The sequence below is a fragment of the Monodelphis domestica genome, chromosome 1 (genome assembly GCF_027887165.1).
Source record: "Monodelphis domestica isolate mMonDom1 chromosome 1, mMonDom1.pri, whole genome shotgun sequence".
Taxonomy (NCBI): Eukaryota; Metazoa; Chordata; class Mammalia; order Didelphimorphia; family Didelphidae; genus Monodelphis; species Monodelphis domestica.
In genome coordinates this window covers 257,239,702-257,258,934 of record NC_077227.1, presented here as the reverse complement: position 1 = coordinate 257,258,934, position 19,233 = coordinate 257,239,702, and the positions used below count along the sequence as shown (strand labels likewise).

The 19,233-nt window shown below is 37.7% G+C and overlaps 1 protein-coding gene across 3 annotated transcripts in view; it reads left to right on the top strand.

The window, feature by feature from the left end:
- The window catches only part of LIN52 (lin-52 DREAM MuvB core complex component), a 212,755-nt gene that overhangs the window by 121,565 nt on the left and 71,957 nt on the right, over positions 1 to 19,233 (top strand). Inside the window, exon 6 of one of the 3 annotated variants that reach the window (XM_056820881.1) lies at positions 13,844 to 16,708. The exons of the other annotated variants lie outside the window; for them this stretch is intronic. Coding sequence (XP_056676859.1) covers positions 13,844 to 13,899 — 56 coding nt within the window. The 3' untranslated portion in view covers positions 13,900 to 16,708. Of the gene's footprint in view, positions 1 to 13,843; positions 16,709 to 19,233 lie in introns of those variants that run through there. 3 annotated transcript variants of the gene reach the window in all.

Here is a 19,233-nt window from a genome sequence, read left to right as displayed (position 1 = left end):
ACTGACTATTACCAGCTCTTTGAAATAGGAGACACCAAATAAGCATCTTCTCTTAAATATTCAAGCCACCTAAAATTGTCTATATTGTACTATTCCTGCTTTTCTTTGCCTTGATATGGTCCTTAAAATATATCTGTAGCCATTTTCGGGATCAATAAGCTATAGCAAAGTAGCATTACTAGTATTTGTTGTTTTATACACTTTTGTTGGTAAAGTCATCTTCACTACTCTTTTGTCTTAGCCCACAAAATGGACTATTGTAGTAGGATATTATCCAACTTTATAAATGAGGAAATTGAAGCCCTGAGAATTTGATTAGTTCAAGGTCATATAATGAATATATCTCTGGGATTTACTACCATATAAGGGCATGGGCAGTTCCTGACAGATCTGTGGGTATTTAATAGTCTACTCCTAAGAATGATAGGAATACATTGCTTTGATTACTGATTCACATTGCTCATCATTCAGTTCAGTTCTATCCTTGAAAAAGGAAAGAGGTACATCTATGAAGTAGGCTCTGAAACAAAAATGAAAAAGAAACTAAATAAAATTGTGAGTGTAAGAATGTAATTCTTTGAACACAAATCTCAATATACTTTTGGGGGAAGTGGAATGGTGGTTGTGAATTTGAAAACTAGTTTTATTTTGCACATCAGAGGAGAGCTAATAGAAAAACACAAGTTTTTTGGGGGATGCCTGACAATTAAGACCCTTCCTCTTCCATCTTCTCTATTAAAAGATCATGGTTGATATTTCCTATATTTCACATTTCTGCTTGATGTTTTAAGAATAAATTTATTAATTGGGTATCTTTATCTTATTCTCACTTTTGTAGCAGGTCATTTTACACAAATTTATTTATACATTTCATACAAATATTTCCAGGTTTCTCCTGAGTTCCTCATACCTGTTATTTCTTAGGTTGCAATAATATTCCTTTTTTCTTTTTGTACTACAATTTGCTTAACTTTTTACCAGGGAGAATTGTCTATATTTTTTCAGTTTTGTTTCTCAGAAAAGTAGTGGTATTACTAACCCACTGAACATATCAGTAGTTTCTCTCACATAATTCCAAATCATCTTCTGTACCCATTTTATAGCCCCCAGCACTGATAGGTGTTTACCTTCTTACTGCACTTCTAAACATTGACTGTGTCTGGCTCTTACTATCTTTGACAATTTGGTTGTAAGATAAAAATTACAAGAAGTTTTATTTTACATCTCTCATTTTTATTTGGAGCCTTTTTCCATGAAAGTGGTTGTTGATAGTTTGAATTTCTTCTTCCTATCCTTTGACTATTTATTTATTGGAGGATTGGGCCTGAATTTCGTGTATTTATGTCAACTCCCTGTGGGTCTTAGATATCAAGCTTTTTTGAGAAGCAATTTTTTTTAAACATTATTTTATTTGGTCATTTTCAAACTATTCATTAGAAACAAAGATCCTTTTCTTTTTCTCCCCCATCCCCACCCCTCCCAATGGCGATGTGTGGTTCCTCTGAGTATCACATGTGTCCTCAGTCTGAACTCTTTTCCATGTTGTTGGTATTTTCATTAAGGTGTTCATTTAGAGTCTCTCCTCAATCATATCCCCTCCACCCCTGTAGTCAAGCTGTTGCCTTTCCTCGGTGTTTTTACTCCCCTCCGTTTGTCCTCTGCTTGAGGATAGTGTTTTTATTTTCTCCTTGATCCCAGCGGATTGTTCAGGATCACTGCATTGACACTAATGGAAAAGTCCATTACGTTCGATTGTACCACAGTGTATCAGTCTCTGTGTACAATGTTCTCCTGGCTCTGCTCCTTTCACTCTGCATCACTTCCTGGAGGTTGTTTTAGTTCACATGGAATTCCTCCACTTTATTATTCCTTTGAGCACAATAGTATTCCATCACCAAAACATACCACAAATAGTTCAACCATTCCCCAATTGAAGGACATCCCCTCATTTTCCAATTTTTGGCCACCACAAAGAGTGCAGCTATGAATTTCTTGTACATGTCTTTTTCCTTATTATCTCTTTGGGGTACAAACCCAACAGTGCTATGGCTGGATCAAACGGCAGACAGTCTTTTATAGCCCTTTGGGCATAGTTCCAAATTGCCCTCCAGAATGGTTGGACCAATTTACAACTCCACCAGCAATGAATTAGTGTCCCTACTTTGCCACATCCCCTCCAGCATTCATTACTTTCCATAGCTGTTATGTTAGCCAATCTACCATGAAATTCTTGATGTATTATCAGACTTTCATTAGTGATAGCTAATAAAAAAATGTTTTCCGCACTCTACAGTTTTTCTAGTTGCATTTATCTTGTTCAGGTAAACCCTTTTTAATCCACATATTTCATCTGCAAACTCTTTATGAAAACAGTGTATATGCATATAAAGGACATTCTTGATGTATAGTAAAGGAACAGGCAGACTTTTCCAAATTACATCCCACAATAGATCATCTTTTTAGAGTTACCAGTTAGGTGAAAGGTTAGGAAAATACAAAATACTCCTAAGCTTACTGGTTGCTGATTCTAATTCAAGAAACATTTATTAAGCACCTATTAGGGGTGCTCAGGGAGGAGGAGTATCTCTGGTATGGAGGGCTTATCGTGCCCTCATAGGGCAGCTCTCCAGCCTCTGACCCTCACCTGACACCCAACTCTCACTTGTGGCTCCCAGTAGCTGCTAGCATGCAGCAGCGGCCACACCCTGGGCAACGGCTTCGACAGACCAGCTTAACCTTGTGAGGGTAACCCCTGGTGAACTAAGGCTTTGCTCACCCAGCATGTGAAGACTGCTTCAGCTGAACAGATGAAAGAAACCAATAAGAAGGTTCAACGGCTGAGATGGCGATGCAGCAAAGCACTGTGGAGTGCTCAGGGCGTGTTGGAGCACAAAAGACAACACGGCCATCCAATGCAGCTGAGGAAGTCTCCAGGTGTAACGACTTTTCGCGCCAATGGACCCAGGCTTCTAACGCCAAGAGAGTGGGACTGTCTCTGTGCATCGACTTTTCCACTTAAATCTCCTTCACACACAAGTGTTTTTGTGCACACTCATCTACATCACAGATGAAAACGCACAAAGACAATTGTCATCCTCGGTTACCAAGAGACTACTACTATAGCTATGAAGCACTCTGCCAGCAGGTAAGAATGCAAAGATGAAATGGAAAAACTTCATCTTCTAGGAATTTACTTTCTCCTGGGGGAACAACAATATACACAAATATGGATGAAATAAAAAAGTACCAAAAGTAACATATAACAAAGTAACATCATCTATAAATATGCCTCTTATATTTAAATGGATCCCGGATCTCCTGGTGAGCATCTTGTGAACACTATAGGTTATGACTCATCCATACTCTTTCTTTCTTTGCAATTCTTGTCAGCATCCTTCCATACATCAATCACAAGGAATATTTCTCCCTGTGCTATGATGAATTCTTGATGCCTTAACATTGCATGGATATTATAGATGCCGGTGGAACATATAGGCTGTCTGTTGTTTACCTCTGTCCTAATCACACGACTACCTTCTCTTGCCATCATACATTTTTAATGATGTCATAGTTTATGCCACTTATTTTATACAGTTCTTGTTGGCAACATGTTTCAGCTTTCTAATGCCCACTATATGCCTCCATTATTCTCTGCATGACTAGAAACTTTTAATTTTTAAAAGACTATGTTATTGGGACAGCTAGGTAGCATAGTGGATAGAGAGCCAGGCCTAGAGATGGGAGGATATTGGAGGTCTGAGGCTCAAATCTGATCTTAGACACTTCCTGGCATGTGATGGGGCAAGTCATTTAACCCCAATTGCCTAGCCCTTACTGCTCTTCTGCCTTGGAACCAATTACTTAGTATTGATTCTAAGAGAGAGAATAAGGGTTTAAAAAAAAAAAAAGACTTGTTATTCCATAGCATTCATACATCATCAATATTGTTGTTTTTAAAAAGATGTGCTTTTACTTCAGGGAGAAGCTATGGGTGATTAAAAGCACCATGTAGTTTCCCAAAGACAGTCCAGCCTTGCTCTCTTCCTTTTCATTTCTGAGTCTGTGTAATGCCCAATGCATAGTTATAGCTGTTTCTCTGTTATGTGTACTAACTAATGTGATGGAAACACTGATTAGACTTACATTTCTCAATGCATGCAGTTAAATTTTATCAATCAATATGTGTAAACATTACAAAAATCAGCCCCCTCTAAGAACAAACCACCAACTCAGTAAGCATCTTTCATAGTAAGAATGGCTAGATTTTCCCTCTACCCATATGGAGGCCAAGCACCTTTTTTTCATAATATTCATCTGGTAAGTTTCTGTAAATCAGAAATGCCCGTATTTAGATACTAGCTACTTGAATCTTGAGTTCAGAGAATGCAGGAACTTGTCCCAGTCACGACCCAGGCTAGCTCTTCTGGTAGATTTTTTATAGTTATATAAAGTTATATAGTTATATATTTCTACAGAGTTTATAGTTCTAGTTCCTAATTTTTTCCATGTAATTTGATTGGCAGTTTATTATATAAACTACTGATAAAAGACTTTATTATATTTTTCTCTTAGTGGTCTATCTTATCAGTGGGTCCATATGCTGTTTATCAGTTATCTAAAAATACAATATGCTATTCAATAGGTCATACCACACAAGTCCATATCTTCTTATTGAAAAACAACTCACTACAACCTAGATCAAATCGCTTACTGTATTTGTGGAGGAAGGGAGAGGGGAGGGAGAGAAAGAAAACTTGGAACTCAGCATTTTAGAGAACAAATGTAAAAAATTGTTTTGCATGTAATTGGGAAAAAATAAAATATTTTGTTTTTCAAAAAAAGAAAAATAAGCTTTACTCAAAACAACTCAGTCATAAAATGGAGGCTTCAAACAAAATAGAGTTAGTTATGCTAAGTTGACAAACATTGCTTCTATTTTATTAAGGTAACAAAACATTCTCACCATAGCCCAGCTTATGGTCCATACACAATCTCTGTGAAAGGTGTTCATACTGATGGACTGGATCCATGGGTTGTGCATATAGCTGTATAATTTGTCTTGGCAATAGGCACTCTTCATCTACTTAGTTTTTTCCAAGGTGGACAGGTAGACAAAATTCTTTTAGTGCTTCTGGATCTCATTTCACAGTGTTCATGGGCTTAATGCAATCTTTACATTGCTTTTGCTTTGAACTGCATTTGATTTAGTGATCTGTGTATATGTTAAAATCATACAATGAAATAACATTTAACACCTTTAGTTTTGCAGATTTTATAATCTCATTTGACCTTCACAATAACCCTACAAAGTTATTCCTATTATTATCTCTACTTTACAAGGGAGGAAACTGAAGCTAAAATGGGTAAAGTGGTTTTTCAAAGTCATGGATCCAGACATTGCACTAAATGCTGAGAATACAAATACAAAAGCCAGAGTCTCAGACCTCAGGGAAGCCTACATTCTAATCAAGGGAGATAACACATATAGAGTGATGGCCATGGAAGTTGTAGGGATAATGAATGGAGTTATAGGGCAGTTAACTGGAATACTGTCTTTCCAGAAATGGTATTTTTGATTTGATTACTTTTCCCTAAGCTAGCAATGGAAAGTAAGTTGGGAATGAGGGAAAATTGTGCATATAAATGACTAAGGTTGGTGTGTCTTGACTGAATTAGATCTGGTGAACTTTCTTCTACCAAGAAATTAGCTTTGTGAGGGAAGGGGACCAAATTGCTTGGGTCACAGGGGTGGGTGTAGCTGGCTAGCAGCATCACAAGCATATGTCCAGAGAACATTATGGGATGGGTTAGTTTAACTATGGTAACTCCTACCATTCAGGACTAGATTGCCAAGTCAAGGAGGTCAAGGATAAGGTGCAGTATCATGGCATAGCAAAGATAGTTTAGCAAAATAGCTATGCTTTGCACATCCATTTCCAGCAAAGATAACTGACACTCTGCTAATATCAAGCAGGTATAAAGTTGGGAAAAATATGTTTTGCCAGTAGTATTTGCCAGTGCCCAACACAGAGTTCACAACTGAAATGAGATTCCTTGTAAGCTTCCCTGACTTCTTCAAGTTCCAGCTAAAATCCTAGCTTCTACATGAAGACTTTCTTAATTATTTCTAATGCCTTCTCTCTGCTGATTATTTCCAATTTATCCTGTATAGTTCTTGTTAATACTAAGTTGTTTACATGTTGTCTCCTCCATTAAATTGTGAGCTCCCTAAGAGCAGGGATAGTTTTTTGTCTTCTTTGTATCCCCACTGCTTAACATAGTGCCTAGCTCATAGAAGGTACTTGGTAAATGTTTGTGGCAGCTAGGTGGCACAATGAGTTAGAGCACTGGGCTTGGAATCAGGAAGGCATGAGTTCAAATGTGACCTCAGACATTTTTTTTAGCCATATGACCTTGGGCAAGTCACTTAACTTTGTCTCAGTTCCTTGTCTGGAAAAGTGAGCTGGAGAAGAATATAGCAAACCACTCTAGGATCTTTGCCAAGAAAACCCAAATGAGATCATGAAAACTAAACAATAACAAATGTTTACTGACTGATTGTAGATAGTGAAGTCCTCTATATGTGCCTCTTGATGCATGGTATATTGATTACATCAAGCCCCAAGCTCCACAGCATTGCAGAGCTTCTAAATAAGATATATATTATAAATACCCGAAAGAATTCTAACTTTTCATGTGTATAACCCAAAATGGATGAAGAATGCATGTTGCCCAGATGATGGCATGCAGTTAGAGAGCTAATCCTTCTGAATATCTCTTTCTGGGATAGGCATGGAAGGTAGACTGGGAAACAGGCCCAGAATTGTATGGAAGAATAATAGGTGACATTCATTGCTTTGGGAAATTTTAGAGTCCTTTAACTCCAAACATTTCCTTGAAACAAAGGCCCATCTTTTAACATTAATATCTTTTAGTGATGATACATAACTCTGAATCAGAGAATGACAAATTTCATAGAATTAAAGTTTTGTGTCACCAAAAATGCAACAGAGAAATAGAATAAGGGATATTATCAGAAAGCTATATGAGTAGAAAAGGAGGTAGGCCAAGAAAGGTTAGACCTTAGATTGGAGTTGTACAGGGTAAGAATGAAAGGATGATTTGTGACCTTCATTATTAGAGGGGACACATATAACAGTGAGATCACAAGGCCATTAAAATATACAATGATTGTGAAGTACCTTGAAATGTTTAGAAAAGAAAAAAATCTTTAGGCTGCGTTCTTCAGAGTTTATTCAGTTTATATCAACAACCGAAACACAATGAACATCCTGAAATTGTATTCCAACAAACTTTCTAGATGAGTCCACATTCAGTTCGTGGTACTTTTCTGCTTTAGGTAGTCAGTAATCCTGACCCCTAGCTCCTCTTCATGACTTAAAGATTCTTAGTCACTTGAAGCAACTGTCCTATAACAGTAGTCTTTTCTTCTGCAGCCTAAAAGCAAATCAGAAGATGTTGAAGAAACTCATTTGTTAGGACTTTTATAGTATTACTGTACTACACAGAGTGAGAACTTTCTCTATCCCTGTGAAGGAGAAGAATCTGCATTTAAAAGATAACTTAATTTTCTCTTGCTTGTTTTAACCACCAGCATCACTTCTACCATTGTTAGTTCCTTTATAAGGAATTAATTCTCAGTAAGTTTTCAAGGACAATTTTTTTTAATCTATTTATCTATTTACTGCCTAGTATATACTTGTTAGAATATAGTTGTTAGTACTTAATGGCCCCCTTTCTTTCTTGGCATGGAAAAGTCTTCCAAGCTTCAAAAGGTTTTTAAAAGAGTAACCAAATGCCATAAAATTGACAAATGTCATTACCACTCCAAAGAAATCTTCTCTGTGACTGGTCGCTATGGCATCATTTCAGGACACAGATTTGAACTGAATAGAATTTCTAAATCTCCTTTCTGACTTCCAGCTATAAATTGCCCTCCAGTAGAGCTCAAGAGAGGACAGATTCCAGCTTCTGGCCTTATGACACAGTATTTGATCTTCTGTTACAAATAGTGTTTCACAGATGCAAGTCATCCCCACTGCCATTTATTTTTTTCCCTGACTACCCATATATGTTTTAGTATATTTCGTTATGTTGTTCTTAGAGATGTAGGAGAACCATTGGTAGGAGATTTCTTCTATCTTCATTGCATTTTTCTTGTTATTTTGTAGCACAGGATGGAGTATCAGGAACAGTAGTTTTCATTTGGGATTGAAAACCAAATGTCATGTCTCTATTTGATTAAAAAGTTACTTAACCTTTAAATTGTTCCCTCCATAAAGATCCAGTGGAATTATGCTAGGCAGCTGCCTAGAAGTTAAAATCTGGAAAATCTTTGTAATGAAACCCATATGTCATGGGGAAAAGATGCAAAGCCCTGGCAGAGTGGGCTGATCTTACAAGAGATTCTGTACCCAATCTTGTTAACCAGGGTGACTGCTGGTAATCCCTCATTCCCTCACTTGTAAGAAATCAATCTATACCACTGAATCTTTTTCAACCAGCCGCCACAAAATTTACTGCAGAAAGCAGTTTGGGGACAATCATTGTGGAAAAAGAGCCAAAGGCAAGGCTAAATGCAGGATTGCAGGATTGGAAGTTCTAAGGAAGAGGCTATATTAAACCTGTTCCTCCCTCTCAGCAAGAAGAGATAGAGTCCTCCTTGCAGCCCTGACCTTTTTTAGGTAGATACTTTCAAAATTGGGTTTGGAGATCATAGTCCCATCAATTCAACTGGCATAAAAATCCCAATTATTTATAGCCATAGTGATTCCAAGTCTTTGAGTGTATGGAAGTCCTAGGGTAACTGATAAGGAAATAATAAGATCAATCCAAATTTGAAATTTGGTTATAATTTACCATTCAACATCTTAAAATGGTATATAGCCAAGAAGCATTTCCTATATCAATTGAAATAATTCATTTATTAACCCTATGGAGACTGTATCTCTTGCCGATTTCTCATTTTGCAATATGTGCACTGCTGCTACAAAGTTCTGTAAATCATGATTTGACATGGGAGGGTCATGTTTCTATTCTTCACAACACAGGTTGTGACATCTGTAGACTGACATATACTCTGGCTATAGTCATTACAATGTGGTGGTAGTGTTTCCTTCCGATTCCTAATTCTCTGACCAGAAAGTCTAGAATCATAAATGTATGATTAAAAAGGTCAATAAATGGTACTGACTTGAGACAAGACTGGTTTGTTTAGAAGTATTGTGGTGCTTTGGCTTGCTTGTGCTATAGCACAAAAGGGAAAAGTAAGGATTGAGAGAGAACCTGAAAAAAGCCAAGCTTAGGAGGAAGTAACCTTGCCCTATCTTAAAGAACCAGAAATACATTTTAGCTATAACTTTTGAAAATCTGAAAGCAGGAGAGGAGCTAAACAAGAATAATAGAGATGTTTTATAAAATTTCAGTACTATTTTCATTTCTATATGGAAAAAGAAATTTGGGGATCTTGTTGGGAGATTTTTAGTGATATGTAATTAAAAATAAAAGCCTCCTGGTGTGTGTGTGTGTGTGTGTGTGTGTGTGTGTGTGTGTGTGTGTGTGTGTGTGTGTGTAAAAGAATATAGAAAGGCAGAAGGCTGTCTCTTGCTCCTAATGGGATTTTGTAGCAGCATGTGTGTTTGTTTCAGAAGTCAGAAATGAACAGATGTTGGTATAAATTACCTCTGTGTCTGATGTCTTGCAAATTAAAAGCGCGGTTGGCATCACTAAACAATTTCCCCAGGTTGGGGGGTGGCATTTAGCGGGTGGTGATTATTGTAGCAGGTCGGTAAGAATCTTTAAGCTGCAGCAGAGCACGATAGCGTGGATAAAGAAATGAGGAATAAAAGGAGAGGTCTGTGAATTAATCAGAAATGTTAACATCTCTGATGACAAGTGAACAGGAGGGCACGTGCTCTGGAGCAACCCCCAACCCACAGTAATTTCTCTCTGTGCACAGAAGGGGTTGGTGCTTGCCATCTGATTTATAGGGCACAGCCCTCTTTTGGGGAGCGGAGGTGTCATGCATTCGTATATCTCCTATATGGGACTGGCAGGAGAGAAAACTTTCTCCTCTCCCAAGTAGATGATGTCTTTTGAATTGCTTCTACTTTTACAGTGGTGTCTGCCACTTCTGCAATTGGATTAGGTAGAAGGAAGGAGGAATGATTGAAAGTGAAAGGATCTGTTAAATTCAAGAAGTATATGCTACTGAAAGAGGCTGGAAAGGTCATCTTTTTTTTTTCTTTTAAACTCTTTTGAAAATCTCTCAATTTGATTAAATCTTTGCTCATTGTGACATCTTAAAATATTGACAACCTTTCATTTTGGAAAGACTTTGGAGAATAGGCAAAGATCCAAGGGACATTGAAGCAAAAAGTGCAGCAGGGTGAGTGTGTAATTAGTGAGACCAGTGGCAGTGCTCCAGGCCTAAATGCTTTTGGTTGCAGGGATCTTGGCCAACTCTCAATTTCTGCATTGCCCCATAGCAACTTTCAAGAGCAGTTGAACCAGCTGTGCTCCAGAATCATTTATTCTATATGCTTTTCAAAAGTCCTCAAGCAGCACCCTAAGGCAGGAAGCCCAATAGACTGGGCCAGATTTTTTTCATCTCCAAAATCCAATTGTACTATCTGGGGGGAAAAAAAAAGCCAAGTTATATTTATGTGATGCCAACTTTGGAACTTCTGGAAACTGCTGATCTCATGTCATTGTTGCTTTAATTCTGGATTAAAGGCCTCATCTACTTTCCATCAATCCCCATCCATGTCAAAATGCAAGGCATCTGAACCTTGAAGATCTTGTGGATAGAGCACCACGCCTGGAGTCAGGAGGGTCCTGGGTTAAAATTTGGTCTCAGATATTTCCTAGCTGTGTTATGTGGATGTGAGTGGCTGTTGCCTTTGAAGTGTTCTACATTCTTAGAACACAAAAAGGAACTAACTCTTATCCCACTGAAAGACCTCTCCCTGACCTTTCTGCTACCTAAAACTTAATGGAATTTCCTTCCCCAGGAAGAATGCTATCCTAAATTCTAGGACCTTCATAAACAGATATGGGCTGAGCATTACAGTGATTGTTCTCTTGGCCTGAACCTTTTCCTCCTATCTCCTAGTTGTCATGGAATTTTGTTTGTTAACTTTCTCTTGCCTGTACTAGTGTTTGAAAAACTTCCTAGCTGTGTCACCAGCCACATGGACAAGTTACTTAATTTCTGAACCTCAATTTCCTCAACTGTAAAATGGAAGTATTAATGATTCCAGTAATTTTCATGTTTAAAATTATCTTGAGACTGATTTTTCTTAGTTTTAAAATAATTTATTAATTGACTGGTCAAGACATCCTAATTGTGGTAATATGACTCTTTTGATCACCATAAGACAAACAGAAACTTCTGGCTGAGGTTCACAAATACATTTTTGGGAGCTCATTCAGCCTCTCCCTTGAACATCCCAAGACATCTTTAATTGCTAATTAAGAGATGGTACATCAGACCCTCAAAACTTCACCAAATCAACAGAGGAACAATCAAATCCATAGGAAAAGAACTTGTCTCTTTAATTTGTTAACCAAATTCTGTTAAAAAGGAAGACATTCTTTAGGATAACAAGGACAAAGAAAATGCTGAAAGTAGTAAACTATGGTATCTCTGACCCAGATCCCAAACAGAGGAATACACAGTAATTCTCCCTAATATCTAAGAATTAATATAATATATGAAAAATAAATTCTCACACTTCACAGGGTTGGGAAGATCAAATGTGTAATGTGTATAAAGTATTTTGCAAGTCCTATATAAGTACCAGTAGATCTAGGCATAGAAGTGAAAATGCATTTTTCCAATAACTATATAAATATAGATTCAGTAAGGAAGGAATCTAGTACTGACAAATGTCTTATTCTTTAAGGTGATTCTTATCCCTCCCTATTACCCCTAGTCAGAGCCAAACACCATTAAAAGCAGTGAGCCAAGCAAATAATAACCTCCTTGCATTATGAGGTCAGAGACTTTAAAGGCTTTCTCCCACCCTTAACATATGAGGCAACTGAGGCCCCAGGAGATGACTTTCCAAGATTATATATAATAATCACAAGTAGGATTTGAGTCCAGCTCCTCTGACTCCAGTGTTAGTGCTTTCCCCATTGTACCAAGCTGCTTCTTCTGGATTCTGGAACTATCGCTTTATACTTTTCATCCATCCTGAAAACCCTATTGAATAAAATGACAATTAAACTATAGAGGACCCTTTCATTACTACTTTGGACAAAATGAACACAACAAGAGGACTTCTAAGTAATGGGCCTTGTAGATAAGGACTGTTACACTTTCTTTTCAAAGCCTCGTGTAAGAAAGTAGCTGTATAAACCCTGTTGTGACTATAGCACCAGAGATTGATGGTGCTGAAAGTCAGGGAGAGACGCATAAACCCTGCCTGGCTATATTAAATATCTAGGAACTGACAATGCCAAGAGAGAGAAGACCAAAGCTCTATAAACTCTACTTTATTATATCATCCATAGATGAACTGCACTGAGGGAATATAAACTGGGTTATATTACAGCATCCAGGGACCTCTACTCCTGAGAGATGAAGGCAAATGATCTTGAATTTCAGTGGGAGATTATAAACATCCAGAGACCAAAAGCCCAGAGAGGATTCTCTAATCTCAGTTGTATCATAAGCAAGTCCCTTGAGATAAGGGAAAGCCTGTTAGATTATACCATTCATAAATTGATGATGTTGAATAAGGAAAACCATTTAATTACTATTGAAAATTCCAAAAGTGTGATCTTTTAAGAGTAGAATAGGAGTGAGGATAGCCAATGGGAATTTTTCTGACCTTCCAAAGCCCTCAGTAGTTATCTTACATCATATAGACTATAAACTGGATCCATGCAAACCATTTTAGAATAACTTGGCCAGGTTTTAGATGACTGTTGGTTTTTTTGGTATCAGAACTGAGGCCAGTTTTAATATTTATCTTCTCTTATTCCATCCTTTGTGGGATCCTATTATCAAGTGTTAAATTTAATTGTGGTTGGACTTAATATTAAATAGGTGGTCACCAGGGATTTAATTTCTAAATTTAATTTCAAAATGAATTACTAAAGTAAGATGTAATTTATGGTAGTTTATTTACAATAATATCTTTATTAAGGAGAGAGAGAAAAAAAAAACAAAACTCTGACTTCTTTTGAGCCAGGTAGAAATTCTAAGGCCCTAATCGGGGAAAAGGAGTCTTAAGATGATGGACCTTTCTTGGAGGTTCACACCTCCAGACAGGCCAAGGAACTAAGTCAGCCTTTCACTCACCACGGTGACAGTCTAAAAGGAAAGCAGTCTGGCTCCAGAGACTGATCCTCCAGACCAACTCCGAGTCCAAGTTTTTCGATCTCTCTCTGGCCTCTGTGGTGCTCTGTTTAAAGATCTTTTTCTCTTGTGTCACCTCCCCTAAATTTTACATCTACCAATCACAGCAGATGCTCCTCTCCAGGACTGTCCACTCTTTCACACGTGGGTCACAGACCTCCCATGCAATGCATGAAATGGGTGTTCACACCTTTTTTGCTTAGATCATGCCTTTAGTAGTTAGTTTGCACCTTTAGTAGTTACTTTTTGTAGTTAAAATGGGTAAATCTATTTCAAATACTGAGTTAACACTTTTGGGGATAAAAATCTACAAATAGACTGGGGATCACAATTCAATCTTCCCAATAAAGGAAGAGCTAAGTACCTTCATTGTTACAATCAGGAGATAGCCAAATCCAATCGTCACACAAGTGTAATGTTTACATTCATCCTTCTTTCCTTTTATAATTTCAGCTAGAGAGATGACTCGGGGAAAATTTCTCAACATTCTGGAGAAACCCAAGAAATAAGCCACAGCTTGTGAATCAAGATACTTGATGGACCATGAATGTTCTTCCTTCCAATACAGACCTGACAGCCTCTCCACTGCTTCCTCAGGCCCAGTACGTCATCAGGAATGCACTTCTCTATTGCTTCGGTGGCTCTGCTTCTGTTGCAGACATTGGTTGAGAGAGGGGGATCTGCTCTCCCCAAGAATCATCACTCACTGTTGTGCCATAAGTATTTAGATGTCGGCATTATAAGCCTAGATCATCAGAAATCCTTGTGTTATTCTTAAGAGTGAAGTCCTTCTACTATATTCTATAGAAATGATTTAGAATCCATGTGGGACCTTACCTTATGATGCCCTCATTGTTTGATTCTATGATATATCAAGTCTAAACCATACTATTTGAATATGCTACATATTGGGTACAATCTTTAGTCATGTTGATCACTTAGATATGTTGTCTTTGATGAGAAATGACTGACTGGGGTTTTGGAATTGACTTATCTAGGATATTGTATCTATCCTGAAGTAGCCTAGTATGTTCTAGGTCCTAAGTATCCACATCCTGAGAAATAGGAGCTTCCTAAACACATCATCTGATTGTAAAATTCCTTACTTCTCATTATAGTTTCATTCTCCATCATGTCACTTACACTTCCTTCTAACTCTATTTCTTGGTAAGAAGTAGAGGGATAGGGCATGCTTTAATTGTAAGGTGAAAACTCCATGATAGGAACTTATAGCATAAGCTATGATTTGATGATATAGCTCCATATTCATCTCCCAGTATTCAACTGTTAAAAGGGTTAAAGAAAAAGATTACTCTTAGCTTATGAATAGCTAAGGCAGTTCTGCCTAAGCCTAGTTTAGTGAGCCACTGCAGCCTGAAGGCAGGAGAAAGTGATGCTGTGAAAGGAGAACAATCTGGAAAGGTCAAAAGATCAAAGAATAGAACCCTTGTTTAGCTTAAAGAAATGTAACTGTCTTGCTGGGCAGGTAGTAGCAATTACCTTTGCATCCATGTTTCTTCATCTGTATTAAGACATTTTGGCTGTCCAACAGAATCTTATATAAAGAAAAGATTTCCCAGTTCGAGTGTAACTATTCCAAAGCTCTGTAACATAGAATAGGTTAAAACCTTTATTTATTAGTCTACATTTGACCAGTTCTGTGTTGTAATATTTTGAGAAATAAATTGAGAATTAAAGTTTTCCTGAGCTCCAGTGGAATTTGACCAGCTAAAACATTTGTGTGGTGGTAGCAAGCTATCTGTCTTTGAATTTGGAAAAACTTGTTGGTGTTCTTTGATCTTAGATGTTTGTAACAGTGGGCAAAATTTTCTCAGATCATCAGAGGGGACTCCATTTAAAAGACTTCTCTGTTCATGCTTTTTTAATGCTTGTGTCCTATTTCCTGTAGAAGAATTATTATTGAGTTTTCTCTCCAGTGAGTTTAAATGACCTAAAATAATTCCACCTAGTGAGAGCAAAAAGGAAAATGAAGAATGGGGAGAATCTTTTATTTGGTTGCTAGTTTGATTTGGTTTAGAAACTAAAACTTTTGAAGTTTCATTTGTAAGTTAAATATATTATTGACATTCCTGTATCTCATTAAATGCGGTTGAGCTCTGTACATGTTATATATGTGTGTGTGTGTGTTACCTAGCTCTATGTATGTGTATGTGTGTGTATTGTTATATGTGTGTGCGTGACCCCCAAATAATTGTCTTAATGTTTATATTCTTTGCTGTGTATTTTGGAGAATTGATGACTTAGCGTCAGTGCTTTGGGAAATTAAGAAATATGAGTAATATTCAAATATATGCCTAGAACTCATGATTGTAATCTGAAACTGTCATTGGTTTCCTGGACCACCTTTGGTCTTTTTTTATTGAAGTTCCTTGTTCACAGCACTTAATTGTCCTTAACAGTGCAGCAAAGTAGATGCTTTAAAATTACAATATTTATTGGTTTTGTCACTCTTAGAAATGTTAATGATGTATTTTTATATTGCTAATATAAGTCTTTGTACAGTGTATGTATGTACTTTATGTGAGGACAGATTATAATTTGTATATAGTGGTTACTGTCTTAATAAATGTATCTCATTTTATAGTAGGGCATGGAGTTTTTCTAAAAGTTTCAAGTTACTTATTTAAACCCTATCCATCATTGGAAAGCTCTGCATTTAATATTAAAGAACCCAGTTATTGTATTGGGATATATTAAGAATCTAGAAATGGCTTTAAGCTCCCTAGAGAATTCAGCTGTTCTTTAAATATGAGATAGTACTATAATATAGTGGAATTTTAAATAGACTATTTAAAAGCAAATAATCCAGGGATGGGGTATCTTCATTCATTAACCTACTGCTAAACAATGGTCAATGGCAAATTAAAATTGAACCCTGCCTCTTCATCCTGGATTAGTGCAGATTTGTACAGGCAGCCCACTATAGTAGTATTTTTCTGGACTCTTTTCAACATTAGTACATTCGACCCTAGGCAAGATTGTGAAGTAGATGATTTGCCTTTGACACACACAAGCTCTTCCCTTTCAGCACCTTTCACTTCCCCCAAGTGCTCTCCTGCTGTTCCCTGGATACCCAGAGAGCCCTGATTATTGTGTCTCTTCTAGGCCTGCCCTCCCCAGGCATACCCCTTATAACTTATATTTGTCATTTGTGAACTTGTCATTTCCCCTTGTAAGACTATAAAACTCCTCGAGGTCAGGAGTTGTATTTGTATTGTTTTTTTATCTTTGTATCCTAGTGCCTAGCACAATGCACCAAACATAAGAAAGTGTTTAATAAATGTTTATTGAACTGAATTATACTCTATGAGCTACATCTTTTCTTCTCCCTTCCATTCTTATCTTCCGTCTAACTCCCAGTCAGAACTTAACACTGTACTAATTCCCTCTCAGACAATTGTGTTACTGGAAAACAATTCTGTGAACCAAACCCAGACATGGTCCTACTGCCATTTGTTTGTGTGCTACCCATGCATGGGGCATCTGTGTTTTAACAGAATTCCTGGATGTTTAAAACCTTACTTCAAAGAAATGAATCTCTGCTGGGGTATTTCAGAAAAAGTGACAGGCCAATTAGAAAAATATTTGGGGACTTGATAGACTTTAAATCATTGGAAGGAGACTTTTGGCTAAGATAGATTCTTGAATGGAAGCAAATTGTCCACTTCTCACACACCAACTCCAGTGAAAACCTAGAAAGCATTTTTTGTATTTTGGGTCTGTTGGTCAGGACAAAATGATCTCACCTAAGCTAGTCACCTGGGTTCCTGTACTGATAATGAGAAACTACAGGAAGTGATTTCTTCTACCCTAAAAGTGTAAAAAAAAGTCATCCAGGCACCCATGGACCTCTAGAAATGGGAGCTGCCAGCAAAGCCCTTGTCAGTGCTAGCAAAGAAGTCACCAATCTCTCAATGCAAGAAGAGAGGGGCCAAGGACACATGTAGTTATTTGTATCCCTAGTACTTGGGACAGTGGCTGGTATGTAGTAGGCACTTAATAAATGTTTATTAATTGACTCTATAGGCAACAAAAATGGAGCAAGGAGAAATATGCCCAGAAAAATCCCTAGTATATGTAGATGTCCACATTGGAACCCTATTCCTCCAGACCAGGGGCAGTTATCAGATCCCAGGACAGGTCTGGGAATGGGGTTAGGAAGTGATGGAACTAAGATGGTGGCTCAGTAGCAGCAAAAGCTGAAACCACTCTGATTGTCCTTCCAAAACAATCTCTAAAAAGCACTTCAAAATGACAGGAATCAAAATCCAAAATTAAGATGGGAGTGAGGGGGCTCTCCCACCTAACACATCTCAAAGGGGTGTGTGTGTCAATTTTCAAGGAAGCATTCTGGAAGCAGAAATGCACATGAAGGAGTGTTGGCCAACAATTCCCCCCACACCCCATCCCCCACCTGTGCCAGGTTTTTTTTGTTTTGTTGTTTTTTGTTTTTTTAAACCCTTGCCTTCTGTCTTGGAGTCAATACTGTGTATTGGCTCCAAGGCAGAAGAGTGGTAAGGGCTAGGCAATAGGGGTCAAGTGACTTGCCCAGGGTCACACAGCTGGGAAGTGTCTGAGGCCAGATTTGAACCTAGGACCTCCCGTCTCTAGGCCTGACTCTCAATCCACTGAGCTACCCAGCTGTCCCCCTGTGCCAGGTTCTAAACCTGAGGACAGACCAACTTTAGAATCCAGGGACCCAGGTTACATCAACAAAAGAATACCTCAGACCCACCCCTTAAAATCCAGGCCCTGACAACTGCCTACAGTGAGGTCTAGAAGTTCATAGCCTTCTCTTTCTTTCCTTTCAAGTTTTTAAGCCTCCATCTCTGTGGAGACCTAGTCCCCAAGGCAAAACATTTCATAGTGCCGAACCCTGCAAGCCAGTAGAGGAGACAATTAGCAAGCAGCTTACAGAATTCCCAGTCCACAGGCAACAAAAAAGCAATGGGAAAATAAGCAAACAGCAGAAAAAAACACTTAACCCTCAAAAATTTCTAAAGGGACAAAGAGCAGAACCAATTAGGGGATGGTGAGATCCAAGCAACTACAAGCAAAATTAAAAACAAACAAAACGAAACATGAATTGGTCTCAAGCTCTGGAAAAACTCAAAAAGGAATTTAAAAATCAAATAAGACAGGTTGAAGAAAAATAGGAATAAAAATGGGAAAAAGAAATGAAAGTAACACAAAAAGAAAACAGCTTGAAAAAGAGGCACGAAAATTCAGTGAAGAAAAATGTTTTAAAAAACCAACCTAGTGAAGAAAAGAGTGCCATGAAAAGTAGAATGGACCAAATGAAAAAGGAGGATCAAAAGGTAATGGAAGAAATTCAGTCTTTTAAAAATTTAAAATTGAACATTTAGAATCTAATGACTTCATGAGACATCAAGAAACAATAAAATCAAAAGAATGAAAAAACAGGAGAAAATGTGAAGTATCTCATTGAAAAAACAACTGACTTGCAAAATAGATCCAGGAGAGACAATTTAAGAATTATTGGACTACCTGAAAGTTATGAACTTCCCCCCCCTCCGAAAGCCTAGACATATTACAAGAAATTATCCAAGAAAACTACTCTGATATTCTTGAACAAAAGGGTAAAAACAAAGATTGAAAGAATCCATAGATCACCTCCTGCAATAAATCCCCAAATGACAACTCCCACGAATATTATAGCCAAGTTCAAGAGCTCCCAGGAGAAGGAGAAAAATACAAGCAGCTAGAAAGAAACAATTCAGATGTCGGGGACCCTCGGTCAAGATTATACAGGATCTGTCAGGTTCTACATTGAAGGACAGGAAGGCTTGGAATATACTTTC